This window comes from Cynocephalus volans, chromosome 6, assembly GCF_027409185.1.
Source record: "Cynocephalus volans isolate mCynVol1 chromosome 6, mCynVol1.pri, whole genome shotgun sequence".
Classification (NCBI taxonomy): Eukaryota; Metazoa; Chordata; class Mammalia; order Dermoptera; family Cynocephalidae; genus Cynocephalus; species Cynocephalus volans.
Window position 1 is genome coordinate 107,837,010 of NC_084465.1, and position 14,748 is coordinate 107,851,757.

The window sequence follows — 14,748 nt, forward strand, 5'->3', positions numbered from 1 at the left end:
GAAATGGATTGATCCACAATTACACAGCAGTGACTTAAGCAAGTCTCTCAGAGACTAATACATGTATAGATCAACAGGCCACAAGAAAAGGATAATGACCTAGGGGATTTGAACCACACCGTTAATGAGTTTGAGTGGAAGTGTGAGGAACACCGTACTTGACAATTGGAGAATACACATTCTTTACAGGCTCACGTGGGATGTTTTAAAAACCTGGTGAGTACTTAGCCATAAACGAAATGTCACTAATGGTAATCTTGTAGTTGTCATTTCTGAAATGGTTTTTGTCTTTTTCCTCTGTTTCTTTGCTGCGTTCTGCCAGTTCCTATTTCACATCTGCCTATTTCATGACCACCTAGACTCTGAATGCTTTTATTTCTGCTTTATGGTCTTTTTTAGCTGTAATTGCTTTCTGAGGGCTTTTTTGCTTTAATTCTTGGTGGAATGTTGGGTATAACTTTCATCTGCTTACGTGGCATTTTTCAGGTGAGTTTTCAGCAGCTCCAGGGAAGTTGGGTTGCTCTTTTTCATCATTTTTCTCCTGTGTTTGCCGATGCTGAGAACATTGCTCAGGACTAGCACAGTGCCGGAAGTATCTCACTCCCCCATTGCTTTTCTCAGTAACGCGTAATAACATCTGGCACAGATGGGTGCACATCTATAATTTACTTGACAAATTATTGACTCCCAATTTGGAGGAAAAGATTTGTGTCTATTTGGCTCACAGCTCATCCCCAGTCACTAAATCAGTGCCTTATACATAGTCGGCACTTAATAAATATTTGCTGAATAAATTTTCATAGGGAAGCTCAAAAAAAACCAAAACAGATGTGGAATTGAATTGGTCGTTTCAAAATCCACTTATTAGAGCTTTAATAGATTATTACAGGAAGTGTGGACGCCAGCAATCTGAGAGAGGAGGGTGCTGGTTACCCACACACTTCCCAACTCTCTGTCCAAATCATCATTTCCATTCTGAATCCTGTGTGCTGGAGGGAACACGCTTAGCATTAAGAGGTGGAGCCCTTATATCCTCATGTACTGTTGGTGGATACAAAATGCCTCTGCCTTGAGTGAAACAAGCAAAGCACAGAGGGATAAATACCACATGTCCTCACTCATAAGTGGGAGCTAAGAGAGAAAGAAGGAAGGAAAGAAAGACCACAGTGGTGCGTTGGACTTGCAGAGGGAGAGAGCACACCTAGGGATACAAGGTGGAGTGGAGGACGGGGTGGGGGAGGTTGGGGATAATTGAATGGGGGACACGGGGTACAATCGCAATTTGTGGTAATAGGCATGCTGCCAGTACGGATCTGGCCTTCACATCTAGGGCACAAGGGGGGACAGTCAGCTTTGTATCTCATGAGTATTCATAACCAATTTTTAAAAATGCCTCTGCCTCTATAGGGGGCATTTGGCAAGATGCACATGTCGGTTGATCTAGCCAGTGTATTTCTAAGGATTTTTCCCATAAATGCTCACACAGTCTGCAAGGCTTTGTGTGTAAGAAAAACTTACATAGCCATCAGTGTGGATGAGTGTTCCAAGCTGGGTCCACACATCCTGTGATGCACACAATGAACCACTGAGATGTGAGTGAAAAGCTAGAACCATTTATATGTAGTGTCCATAGAAATAAAAGATAGAAATTACGCTTCACTAATATTTAATATCAGAATTGACTCCACACTATCACTAGCAAAGTGGAGCAGATGGCCATGTAGATATTGAATTTCCAGTGTCCAGAGGAAGGACAGGAGATTTCAACTCAAAGGGACAGACAGAGTCCCCCACCTCTCTTGTTGATTTGTTTTCAGCAAGTGACTACTTTTTGCAGTTTTCTTGTGCTGGGTTGAGTGTACTTCCTAGATTATTTTTTTTCTTAAGTTATGTTAGTAAATACGTGAACAACCTCTGGCCATCTCAGGATGTGACCCTCACTCTTCCAGGGACGCCCTGGCGGAAGGAGCAGACGGAGGACTTGCAGCGGGTGCTCAGGGCGGTCAACAAGGAGATCCCACTGGTCTTCGTCAGCGGCAACCACGACGTGGGCAACGTCCCCACGGCTGAGACCATCGAGGAATTCTGCCAGACTTGGGGAGACGACTATTTCAGCTTCTGGGTCGGAGGCGTCCTGTTTCTGGTCCTCAACTCCCAGTTCTTGTTCGATGCCTCCAGGTGCCCTGCCCTGAAGGAGGCCCAGGATCAATGGTTGGACCAGCAGCTGAGCATCGCAGGGCAGCAGAGGTGCCAGCATGCCATCGTCTTCCAGCACATCCCGCTGTTCCTGCAGAACATTGATGAGGATGACGACTACTTCAACCTTACCAAGTCCATTCGGAAGGAGATGGCAGACAAGTTCACCAAAGCAGGTAGCAGCCTGGGGCCACAAGGTGTATGGGTGGAAAGGGGGTTTCCAGATCCTTTTCCTGCCCCTCTGCAGCTTGGCAAAGGGGAGAGAGGATGGGGCTTTGGACAGAACTGGGTTCTGATCCCAGCTCTACCATTCAGTGGTGGTGTGGCCCTGGACAAGCTGCCTAATCTTTCCCAGCCTCAGTTTCTTCATCTGTAAAATAGGAATAGTAGTGGCAGCTGTGTCATAGAATGGCTGTGAGGATCAAATGAGAGGTTTGTAAAGCATTGAGAACAGCCCCTGGCCTGCCAGGTACTACACCAGGGGTTGCTACTCACAGCTGAAGATGGAAGTCTGAGAGATAGGGCTCGTGGGGAGGAGGGCAGATCTGAATGTGGCTGCATGGACCTTGGGAGAAGGGAAGATGCCAGGGACATCTTTCCAGAAAGCAGGAACTTGCTCAAAGACAGATGATCTTTGAGAGCCATGCTTCTCACCAGTATTAGTCAGATGGAACCCAGGAAGTCCTGGAATGTGGCTTTAGCAGGTGGGTCCTGAGGCATCAGCAGTTTTCCTTTAGTGAGGCGTGTTAAGTTCTCTTCCAGAATGAGATTTAGTTCAGTCTCACCCTGCTGTGGGTTTTTAGCTCACCATACATGTGACGCATGTGCATACACACACACAAAGCTGACGCTCCATGTTTGCAGGTAAGACCTCAGCTTCTGCAGTGCACTATGTGCCACAAGCCCACACACACTGTCTCTCCTCCTGGCAGCACCTCCCATGGGCGCCCCCAGAGAATCACTGTGTTCTAGACTGGTTACCTGAATTATCAGGGGCTCGACAGGATCTCATTTTTGACAACTCTTGTCTCTAATTCCTCTTTTTGGATCTTCCCAGGGCTTACTTTTATCAAACACTTCTCGATTTAAACATTCGCATATTTGTTATGGGGGAGGGGAGGGAGGTGCCCTGACCCAGTAACTGGCATTTATTTAAAAAAAAATTCCTCACACTCTTCTTTTTATCTTTGAGTATTAAATGTGTTCTCATTTACTTGTGAAAAGTACAATAGGCCCTTCTGTGTTTTTGAGACATTTTACAAAAAGTTCCCATAATTGGAGACATTTTCCAACTGTTCCGTGAAGACAAAGTTGGAAAACTTCTATTAAGGGCTTTGAAATGTTATGCCATGCCTGAGTTAGTGCAGAAAACTGTTCTGATGACAGGGAAACGAAGCCTCGAGATGGCATCAGCACCACCATGGAGACTATTTTGTAAGTAAGAAAAAAACAGAGAGAACATTTAATGCCACTGAAATGATTCCTTTCAAATCAGATGTTAAATGATGCAAATGCCATCCTCGTGACTGCTCTTTGTTCTCCGTCCTCGTCTGCCACACTCCTGAGTGGCAAGTGGCTCTGTGTTTCCCATCCTAGGACAGAGCACACAGACAACCCCAGATATTGAGAAGACCCACAGCTCTGACAGGGCACCCTGCTGATCACCCACCAAGAGCCCAGCGGGTGACATCCTATCCGGGGTGCACCAGCGCCCTGCCCAGTTAGGGCTACAGCCCTGCAAGCTCAGGAACCAGAGCTGTCGGCAGCCCTAGAGCTGGTGGCCTTCACCCGGATTGGTGAACTCCAGTGATCCCAGGTCACAGACACTGATATCTACAACCAGAATGCCAACTGATTAATTTCAGGCCAGACTGATGACTCCCCTCAGTTGCAGCAGCACAGTCTCTTCCTGGAGGCAGAGCTATGCGGGAAGCCAAATTGCAATCAGGAGTTTGCTTGGCCAGCATGAGACAGAGCAGGGGGTCAGTGTCCTCATTCCACTCTTAATGGCATCAGGCTCTGGAATCCTGATCACTTCATCTCCAGTAGGACCCACCTTACCTGGGAGGGCTCTGATGTTTCATGTCCCTTTAATTTTACCTCAATATCTTTCCAGCCTGTCCACTTCTTCGGGCAGCCGTTGTCACATCTGGGTCCCAGCAGCAGCTCTGAACTGAGCTCCTTGCTCCACTCTTGCCCCTAGTTCTAGTCCATTCTCCACCTAGCAGCCAGAGGGGCAGGGAGCTCCAGAGCCTGAAACCCTCCCAAGGCTGCCCCTCACCCCCAGCTCCTTCGCAGTTGAGTCTACTGTCCCCTCCCGCCACCTCCATTTCGCCTGGCGGAGCTCACTCAACCTAGACACCTTGCATGTGAAGTTCCCCACCACCTCCACCCCACGTTCTTCCTTAACTTTCCTTAATCCCAGCTCTTGTCAAGTGGACTCAGAAGTGTTGACTTGTCTGAATTCCCCATGAGACTGTCAGCTCCTTGAGGACAGGGACGATGTTGCATTCATCTCTGCATGGGGAGGCCTGGCTCAGGTGTTAGCTCACAGTACGTGCTGGATCCACGTTTGTAGAATGAATGGAAGACTGGAAGTCTTTGATCACTCTCCTGCCCTCAGTGGCTGCCTGACACAGCTCATTTATTTATTTAGCACTCACTGTAACCTCAGAGGAGCAAGTTGGGGCTCTCAGGGAGCTCCTGGCACAGCTTTTGGTCTTGGGGAAAGCCTCATGTGCATCTCTCTGCTATATCCTTGTGCTGGCTTTCCGGGTCACTCAGCATCTGTATGTCTCTTCCCAAGTGTCCCCTCTCCACTGTTTCCCCAGACACCACCTTTATGTGTGAGAAGGTGCTGGCCTTCAGGTCTTCACCTAAACCTTCTTCACCAGGAAAGCCAGAGAGAGAGGAGCCCTCCCCGCAGTCACCTGTCAGTTTTAGTGGCTCTCCAAAACAGGCCCTCTGCTTAATGACCTTTCAAACACAGAACAAACCTCAGGCAACAGCAGAAAGGGATCCAAATCAGATGTGGACTCAACTCTGTTGCAGGCCAAGTGGTCTGCGTGGTTTGAAAACACAGGAGAGTGGGCTTTCATGGGGGTTGTGTGCAGAAAATGGCTCGCATCACAGCAGTGTCATTTGAACTCATTTTGGAAAGCCAGAAGTTCAAGTGACATTTTGTAGAATTCATTAACTTAAAGACTGTGATAAAATTGGGGGTGAGGGTGGCAGATGGTATTTAGTATTGCCTCTGGCTTTTCCTCCCCCCACAGCAATATTATTCCCTGATACTATTTCAGTCTCATTTATCTTCTTGTGCTAAAATGCCAGTACTCAAAAATATGTCAAAAGCTCATCAGAATATCAGGGTAGCTTTTAATTATGATAATTGTGTTGTTATAAAATATCCTTTTAAAGAGCACATCCCTCCCCAAACCACCATGGAGGTAAAACCCAGCTTCCTTCCAGCAAGCTTAATGAATAATTGTGAATCATTGTGTGGGATGAATAAATGATTTAATAATGAGCATCAACAATCATCTCTTATTGTTGCATTAATTTCTTTAAATGGGATGAGGTAAACGAGGAGGAGGGATTGTCACTATACAACAGGCCACCGTGTGTGTAGGGATACATCGCTCTGTGAATCAAAACCCACGGGCTTCCAAGCTCAGGTTTCCCTAGAAACGGATGCATCCTGTTTCTACTTGTGAATCTCCATAAAAAACCTTCTTTGTATGATACAAAAAACATTGTCAATAGCTGGTACACATAAACAGTTATCAGGACAGGACAGATACACAGATGTGAAGCAGCATCTGTTATTTTCTGCCTTCTTTTGCTCTGCCGGAGGATAAGCAATTTCATCACATCCATGGGATGTAGAAATTGGCTTTCCCCTTAATTCACCTGATACCCAGTTGGAGTTGCAAAGACAGACAGTAGATAATGAAATCTTGGTTGAACCTGGACATTGTCTCCATCCCGCGAGCCTCTTTCAGCAGAAGGTTAATAAGTGACCCAGTTAATATGGATTCCTATTTAAAAACTCTATCTTAAAAAACAAAAGTCTAGTTCTTTAAATGACCACGTTTCCCTTGATGTCTCAACTTTTCTTTTTTTCCATGCTCAACACAGAGATTAGAACTGTGTATTAGAGAGCCCTGAGCAAATTTGGCAATTATGAAAAATTCCAATAGGTTGATCTTCCCTGCAAAAGTTAATGAGTAATTTCACAGAGTTAGAGTTTCACCTCTAGTATGTATGCTTTTTTAAAAAGCAAGAGAGAGAGATCTTAGCCCATGGTTATGGTTTTACAATTTCAAAGTTTCAAAGAATAAAAAGGTCAGGTTCCCAGCATCCACTTTGTATGAAAAATAAAACATCTAGTTCTACTCTAACAGCTTACTGAGTTGTATTGAAATTATTTGTTTTTACATCCTGATTCCTCCAGGAAATAAGGTCCCAGCTTTATTCACTTCTGTAAGCCCAGCCCCTAGCCAAGACTCCTCAGTAAGCAAATATTGGTTAAATAGAGTTGAATTAAGCTTGATTCAGATGAGCAGAATCCTGGGTAATGTCCATAATCACCTATGGATTGGTGTTTACTAATTAACTTTCAGATGGGAAATGTACTACCTAGAGCAAGGGTCGGCAGACTTTTTCCATAAAGGGTCAGACAGTCAACATTTTGGGCTCTGTAGCAACTCCTCACCTCTGCCTTTGTATTGTGCTAGTATGGCCATGTTCCAATAGAACTTTATTTACAAAAAGAGATGGCGGCCTATAGGCTATGGTTTTTCCCACCCTTGGCTTGGAGAGATGTTCCCATTACAGTGTGATGCTCTTGCTCTCCCCAAAATCTTGTCCATACTGTGTACATGTCTAAATCTAGGATGTTTCTGGCCATCCATTGTGGCAGCCACCCGACCCCCTGAACGGTCTTCCCAGATCAAACCTCCTGTGGTTCATCCATGGGGGAAAGCATGCCTGGGCAAAGGACATATCCCACCAGAAGCCCATGATGGGATTCAGGGGTGAAGGTGGGATTGGAAGGACCATGGGAGTACTTAAAATGCCATGGGTGTTTATTTTAATATATATTAGAAAAAATATAACTAGTTGTATTAGTCTGTTTCCGTTGCTTATAACAGAATACTGAAACTGGGTAATTTACAAAGAAATAAAATTTATTTCTTCCAGTTTTGGAGGCTGGGAAGTTCTCACAGTCCACGGTGCATATATGGTGAGGGCCTTGTTCTTGGTGGTGGCTGTCTACAGCAAAGCAGAGTGTGTCACATGATGAGAGTATGAGCCAAGCAACAGAGAGCTAACCTTCCTCTTGTCTTCCTTATAAAGCCATCAGAACCACACACATTACTCCAGGAATGGATCAGTCCATTCACAAGGGCACGGTCCTCACAATCTAATCACCTCTTAAAGCCTCCACCTTTCAATTACCATAATCGGATTTCCCACCCTCTTAACACTGTTACAATGAGGGTCAGGTTTCCAATATATGAACTTTGAGGGACACATTCGACCCATAGCACTAGCTTATTGATTTAAAGAAAAATATGGAAATGCTAGTTTGGGTAGTATGCAGATAAGGCAGAACTTATGCAGGTCATCTCTGGGTGACTGTTGTCCAGGACAGTGGGGTGGGAGAGGCCGTGTAACGTAGCAGGTAAGCAAAGAGGCTTTGGCTTCAGACAGACCTGGATGCACATCCTTTGGTGCTACGCTCAGCTGAGTTAGTGCCTTGGTATAAGCTGCTGAACATCGTTCTGCCTTAGTATTCTTACTTGTAAAATGAGGTACTCATCCCAACTTCATAGGGTTGGTGTAAGAATCACATATGGTGAGGCAGGTATAAAATCAAATATGTTGAGGCACTCAGCACCTTGCCTGGCACATAATAAGCCCTTAGGAAGGAATTGTTTGTTGTTATGTGACCCTGAACTGTGTTAAGGCCCCACAGGAGGCAAATTTGCCTTCTCCATTAGCTGGAAGGGTGCTTTTCACCCCTGTGGGGCTGGCATCCTTCTTCCAGGGGTGTAATGAGAATCTCCAGACAAGGAGAGGCATGTCTGGTTGGGGAATGTGCCTGCAATGTGCTGACATAACTTTGTAAACTAACAAAGAAAAGAATTATCAACTCTGTTTATAATGCAAAGTACAGTACGAGAAGCTAGACAAAACCCTCCTGGGCCCTGGGGTATGCAGGAAGACACGCTGTCTCAACAAGTTCGAAATTTTTCAGGGTGCATGTTATTTTTAGTTTTATGAAAAGGGGGTGCTAGTTTAAAAGGGTTGGAAACACTGAACTAGATGAAAAATTCCTATAGGATTTAGTGATAGAATTTGACACTTCATTTCTGTTTTAAAGCACACACCTCACCACTTAATACATACCTTTGAAAACGTAACTTCATAGATTCTCCCAAATCTAGCAAATGTAGCCACAAGACAGTGGCAGTCACCTTATAATGACCTCTGTTTAAAATGCATTTTTAAAAAATATCGTAGTGGTTCTTTTTAAACTAGCTTTCTAGTGAGAACTCAACAGTCCTTTTCTTTAAGCATTTGTGGAATAGAGTTTCTGGGAGCATGTGAACTTGAGGAATTTTACCCTCTTTATTTTCTAGGACTTGGCTTGAATTCATTTTCCTAGGTTTCCCAGGTGATGTTTTGTTTCACTCAATCCACCATAAAGCATCACTCTAGACATTTAATGTCTGAGTCTCATTCACTATAAACCTAGATAAGAGACAAACTGCAGAAGCTACATCTGGTGTAAAGCAATTGATTATATTTCTCACTTTGGAGGTATCCTTAACAGTTGGGGTAATTAAAGTTAAAAGCAAGTCCTAATGGTAAATATTTATAAATTGAGAATCTAGCATGTGTAAATGTGTGCTGCTGATTCCTGAAGTTAAGTCAACGTTTATTCATTCAGCAAATAGCACAGGTCCTGTGCTAGGCACTGAGGATAGAGAAACAAACAAAACAGAGGGTCCTCCTTCTGGGGTTGTAGATCACTCTTAAACTAAACATGAAGAATATTGTTGAAAAATACCTTTGCAACATTTCCAAAAGGACCTCCAGTGCATGGGAAACAGCAGTGTCTGTTTAAGTTTATAAAGTCAAAATATTATATCTTTTCTTTTTAGGTCATGTTTTAAAAATAGCAATTAGTGCCATTTTGAAATTAGCAGCGGGATTTCTTTTCAAAATTCTAATATCCCTAGCTTAGCACAACACTCTCACCTCCTCTGCTAGTTCAAGTTACTTTTTATTTACAGGACTTGCCTCCGTCTAAAAGACATTCCCCCCACCTTGTTTCCAACAGAATGAGTAAAAATCTAGAACATTATTGTGTAAAATAAGCTACAGATTGCTTTAATTTTATTGCTTTTTTGTTTTACTTTTTTAAAAAAAATGTTTGCATATTGATGATTGATTTTGGAGTAAAGAATAGCACCCATTTAGGAAAAGCCCCCAGGTGCCAGACATCCTCCTGTGTGCCCCCTGGTCACAGCCTGGAAAACGCTTTATCCACGTTTACAAAACAGCTGTGGAAACCAAGCACATTTGTAGTACGGAGCAAAGGGTCTCTAAATCTTGTCTCCATTTTAAATTTCATAGGCACATAAGAGGAAGTAAAATAACATTTCATAAATGTCTCTCTTACGTGAGGCACTATCCTGCACATAGTTGGAAGTCTAGGTGAGACCATTGCCTGCTGTAACATTGCCCAGGTAGAAGGGATCGTGTTGGGGCAGGTGTGAGGCTGCCTTTGCAGGTGAGCCTCCTCCTGGGCCACCTGCCTAGGTGGGGCTTAAGCATCTGTGCCTCAGTCTCCCTTAGGGGGCTATGATGTTTTCCAGCCTCACTCTCCATGGGGAGACTGAGTCATTCATTCAGGTCATAAAATTACAAAGTGGGTACAGTGATATCTAAGGTTTTCGTGGGGATCAGATTAGACAGTCTAGTACCTTGACAGTGTCTGGTCCCTGGCAGGTGCTCAATAATAGTGCTGTTAATATCTTACTTCTTATTGTCATTATGATGATGATGATTAAAAAATATTTTAAGTGACTTAACATTAAATGAATTGATGCTGAGGGACACACTTCCTCTTTTTCCATGAGTTCTTACCACTGACCCACTACTAAGTTTTGCCAGAGTTGCAACCCAAGTCTTCCTGACAGTGTTTGTCCCACCACTCCTCTGCTTCTTGCCCTGGGGTCCCTCGTCCCCAAGATGGCTCTACCATATGCCTCCAGTGGGTACTAAAAACCACAGGGTAACCACGCTCTTCAAGGATCAGTTTTACTCTATACATCATTTAAAATAGTGAATGTTATAAAAATGTAATAATAATTGCTATTTAATACTATACTATACTATAGGTACTATTGCTCTGATTTTGTAGACAGGGTAACTGAGGCATGGGTTGACAAATCGGCTTACCTGCGTTCCTAATGATGTTGCTGTTTGGTTAAGGAGAGCGTGCTAATGAGTAGAACACACCCTGAGCAAGGGTGTTAATGGCAAATGAGAGGAGCCAGGAAACCTTGTGTGGGACAGGTTCCACCTGCTCCCCCACCATGTCCACTCTTCTCCTGCCCTTCTCCAGGGGCTATCTCATGGGAGGAGCTGGTCCAACCAGCGATGGAAGCTTAGCACCTGGATGTACAAAGGGTGAGTTCCAGGCAGTCCACTTGGGGCGTGAGCTTCCCCTTTGACCTTGGCACATAGCACTTTTTCTTTCTGAGTAAGCCTTTCATTCATCCTTTCATCCTGAGTACTTGAATTGTGCCTTCTGCAGACAAAGATGCTATTTATGGTGTCTGTCTTGAAATAGGGAGGGACCTATACCAGCCCTGCAGACTCTGGCCAGTTCCCCAGGGGTACAAGTCCAGGTGGGCTCATTGTCTGAGGATTATGGCTATCAGGAAAAGCTCACCATACATGGGGACTGTAGCTCCAGAAAACAGTGATAAAATAAAAATAAAGATTGGTTTGAGACATGATCTTGAGAAACAAAGACTGATGGCGGTCCGTTAATTTCAACTTGTAATTGATAAGATGTTGGTTGTTACTGCCCGTGTGCACCAACTCAGAATGAACAGACAGCTGATCAAGTGTCAACTTGGTTTCCTTGGCCTAAGTAGTCTGAGAAAAGTCTTTGACAGCGTCCTGCAATTTACATTTAACACATTGAATGTTGGCAGCAGCATCGTTGAAGGTTATTCGCACATTTCATTGGTTTTCCTAAGGATCTCTTTCTGAATCCATCAATTATTGGCTTCTCAGGGGCTAATGTGTGTACATGTGTTTATTCTGCCAGAGCCCAGTGTCACTTTCATCAGCTTTATGAAATCCTGCATCTTCAGCTTGATTTGTGGTTTCACACGAAGGAGGGTCTTGTGTGGTTGCACAGGGTTGGGTATTTTGAGTAGGGGTTAGTTTATAAGCAGTCATTCATGAATGTTAACAAGTGCCTTCTTTTCACATAGCTGAGATCATATCATGTGAGCATTTTGGAAGTATAAGTTTGTGTCATACAGAGCATTATTTCATGTCATTAAAAATGTTCCCCAAACCACAGCTGTGTTGTACTACATAGGCGTGCCGTCTTCGTTTAAATCTATTGCCATCATTGACATTTAGGCTGTTTCCACTCGTTCTCCGTGATAAATGCCACTGTCGTGAGCTTCTTTGTGCACAAACAGGCCAAAAATCTTAAAGGTGCTTGCACGTTTTTGTATTTGTGGAACATTTGTCATGCCCGAATTGGTCTTGGTAAGACCAGATGCGACTGCGTGTCATGTTTTGCTGAAGAGATTCAGGATTCCAATTTGAGCTCTTGCTGTTGGGGTTGGTGATTTGCTTATTGTTTTATTCGTCTTCTCATTTTTCAACAGTTATGGCACATGTTCTCTGCCTTTGGAAATGAGGGGGATAAAAATGGGTTAACATCGTTCCTTCCATCAACAAGCTTGGAGTCTAGGGGAAGATAATTGCAGTTAATGTGGAAGTCCTAAAGTGGGATTGCAGAACACTTTAGAGATTGCCTTTAATATTTAAATCTCTCTCTCCATAAATCACACGTACAGATACCTATTTGATAGGGGGTGGTTCCTCTCAAGAACGTATAAGCAGTGCAGTACCTGTTGCACTGGGTGACTTCCATGTTAGTGATGTTTCATCCCTCCTTCCTTCTTCCTTCATCCCCCCCGCCCCTTTAATTCATAAGAACCTTTTCTTCATGGCCATGTCTTCACAAAATCACTTCCTCAAATATCTGCTTTTGGGGCACCTATTCAATTAATTCAACAGATTTGGGGGTCGCTTACTTCTGTGCCAAACCCACGTATCTGACTATGGCAAAGTCTATTTTCAATGGAAAGAAACTTCTTTGTGTGATTAATCCATCAACACACTGAAGCATCACTATCTGGTGCCCCTGTTACCTGCCTTCCAGTGAAGGTTGTGGAATAGCCGTTCTCAACTTTGGTAAGATCATGGACCCTGTGGCCAGATCTCTGGCCAGGCTCTCTCCCAAGGAGGTGCACATTCTTTAAAGGTTAAACTGAGAGCTTCTGGTATCAAAGAGACTTCGGCTATAACTGTAATATTTTTAAAACTGTGAAAGCAGATCTTACAAGATGTTAATATTTGTTATCTCTGGGTGGTGGGAATATGAATGTTACTTTATTTTTTGTACCTATCTGTGTCTTTTTGATTTCTCAAAAAAATGAAAAAAGCATAGTAAAAAAAATCCCTATAATGTAATCTAGGTCAGGGGATGGCAAACTGTATTCTGTAAAAGGCCAGATAATATTGTAGGTTTTTGGGGCCAAGAGGCAAAATTGAGGATATTACATAAGTACTTATGTAAACCTAAATGTAGCCATTTGAAAAGGTAAGAAGCATTCCTAGCTCACAGGCCATAGAAACAGACCATGGCTGTAATTTCCCGACCCCTGGTCTACGTCCTGCAGATCGATCACCATTGACATTGATGTTTAAGGATGATAGTTACAGAGCCATCAGTTCTTTTTGAAAAATTATGCCACTGAGCGAGGTCTGCACTTAATCTTTTCTAGCCACAAGTGAAAGGCTGCAATCTAAATCAAAGAAAGGAGATTTTCTTTGTTTTTGGTTGACCGTGTTTTGGTTGTTTTAATAACTCACACTCAGCCTCTAATGTGTGTTGGCTGTTTCTCAATACCAGATTACCTCCAAACCGTCACACAGACATGGCCTAAGGTAATGGAGCCACCTTCCCCATCTCTGTGTCCTCCCCTCTCCAACAAAGAATGTGCTGTACTTGGGTCTGTGCCTTGGTCCTGTTGAACGCAAGGTGCTTGGGAAAGCAATTTCACAGGCAGTAGAGACGATGCCATGATCATTAACAAAACAGTTCTCCAACAGAGCGCAACTGACTCCCCCACTAACAAGAAAATTTCCTGGGACTTCTTGAATAACAGGTGAACTCTATTGTTTTGTGAGAGCTTCCAAAGGCCGACTTACATAGTGTTCAAAAATGCATCATGAGTCACCCCAAAAGGAGAGTTATAGTTCTAGCAAGTTTAGAGTAGGTTCCTTTGTGCTGCACAAAATGGGAACTCCAAGTTGCCCGGCTCAGAGAATAAGGAAATGTATTGTCTCACCTAAATAGAAGGCCACACACAGGTGGTCGGTGGTGACCAGGGTCTCCCTGGCTTCTGCTCCGCCCTCCCTGGCATGGCTGTTTACTGATGCTGGAGTTCTCAATGGCCAGTGCAGTTTTGGATGTGACATTCACACTTGACAGTCCCCAGAGGCAGAAAAGGAGGCTTTTTATTTTTAATTTTTAAAATTTTTTAGTAAGTTATGTAGTATATTATATTAGTTTTGGGTTTTGGTTTTTTTTTTACTGAAACGTAATTGATTATACATATTTGTTGAGTACAGAGTTCACTATCAGTATTTGTGTACATAAGTGATGATCAAATCAGGATAGTTGGCATCTTTGTCATCACAAAATTCATTCTTCATGTCCATTAACCAATTTCTCCCTAGCCCCTCTCCCCCTCCCCCTTAACCTCCTCTAATAAACACAGTCCTATTCTCTGAAACACAACTGAAACTTCAGTGTATTATTGTGTTTGTTGTTTCTTTCTTTACTTCTTTCTTTTTCTTTATTTTTTTAGCTCCTGCTTATGAGTGAGGACATGCAGTATTTCTCTTTCTGTGCCTGGCTTATTTCACTTAACGCAGTTTTCTCCAAATTCATCCATGTTGCTGCAAATGGCAGAATTTCATTCTTTTTTATGCTGAGTACTATTTCATTGTGTACATGTATTGCATTTTCCTTGGCTAGTTGTCCATCGATGGACATTTAGGTTGGTTCCATATCTTGGCTATTGTAAACAGAGCTGCAATGAACATAGGAGTGCAGGTGTCCCTTCCACATGATGATTGCCATCCCTTTGGGTATATACCCAGCAGTGGGATTGCTGGATTGGATGGCAGTTCTATCTGTAGTTGTTTGAG

At 43.5% G+C, this 14,748-nt stretch overlaps 1 protein-coding gene across 1 annotated transcript in view; it reads left to right on the top strand.

Annotated features, from left to right (window-relative positions):
* Positions 1–14,748, top strand: part of CPPED1 (calcineurin like phosphoesterase domain containing 1) — a 118,282-nt gene that overhangs the window by 81,460 nt on the left and 22,074 nt on the right. The window contains exon 3 of the mRNA XM_063099706.1: positions 1,950–2,372. Coding sequence (XP_062955776.1) covers positions 1,950–2,372 — 423 coding nt within the window. The remainder of the gene's footprint in view (positions 1–1,949; positions 2,373–14,748) is intronic.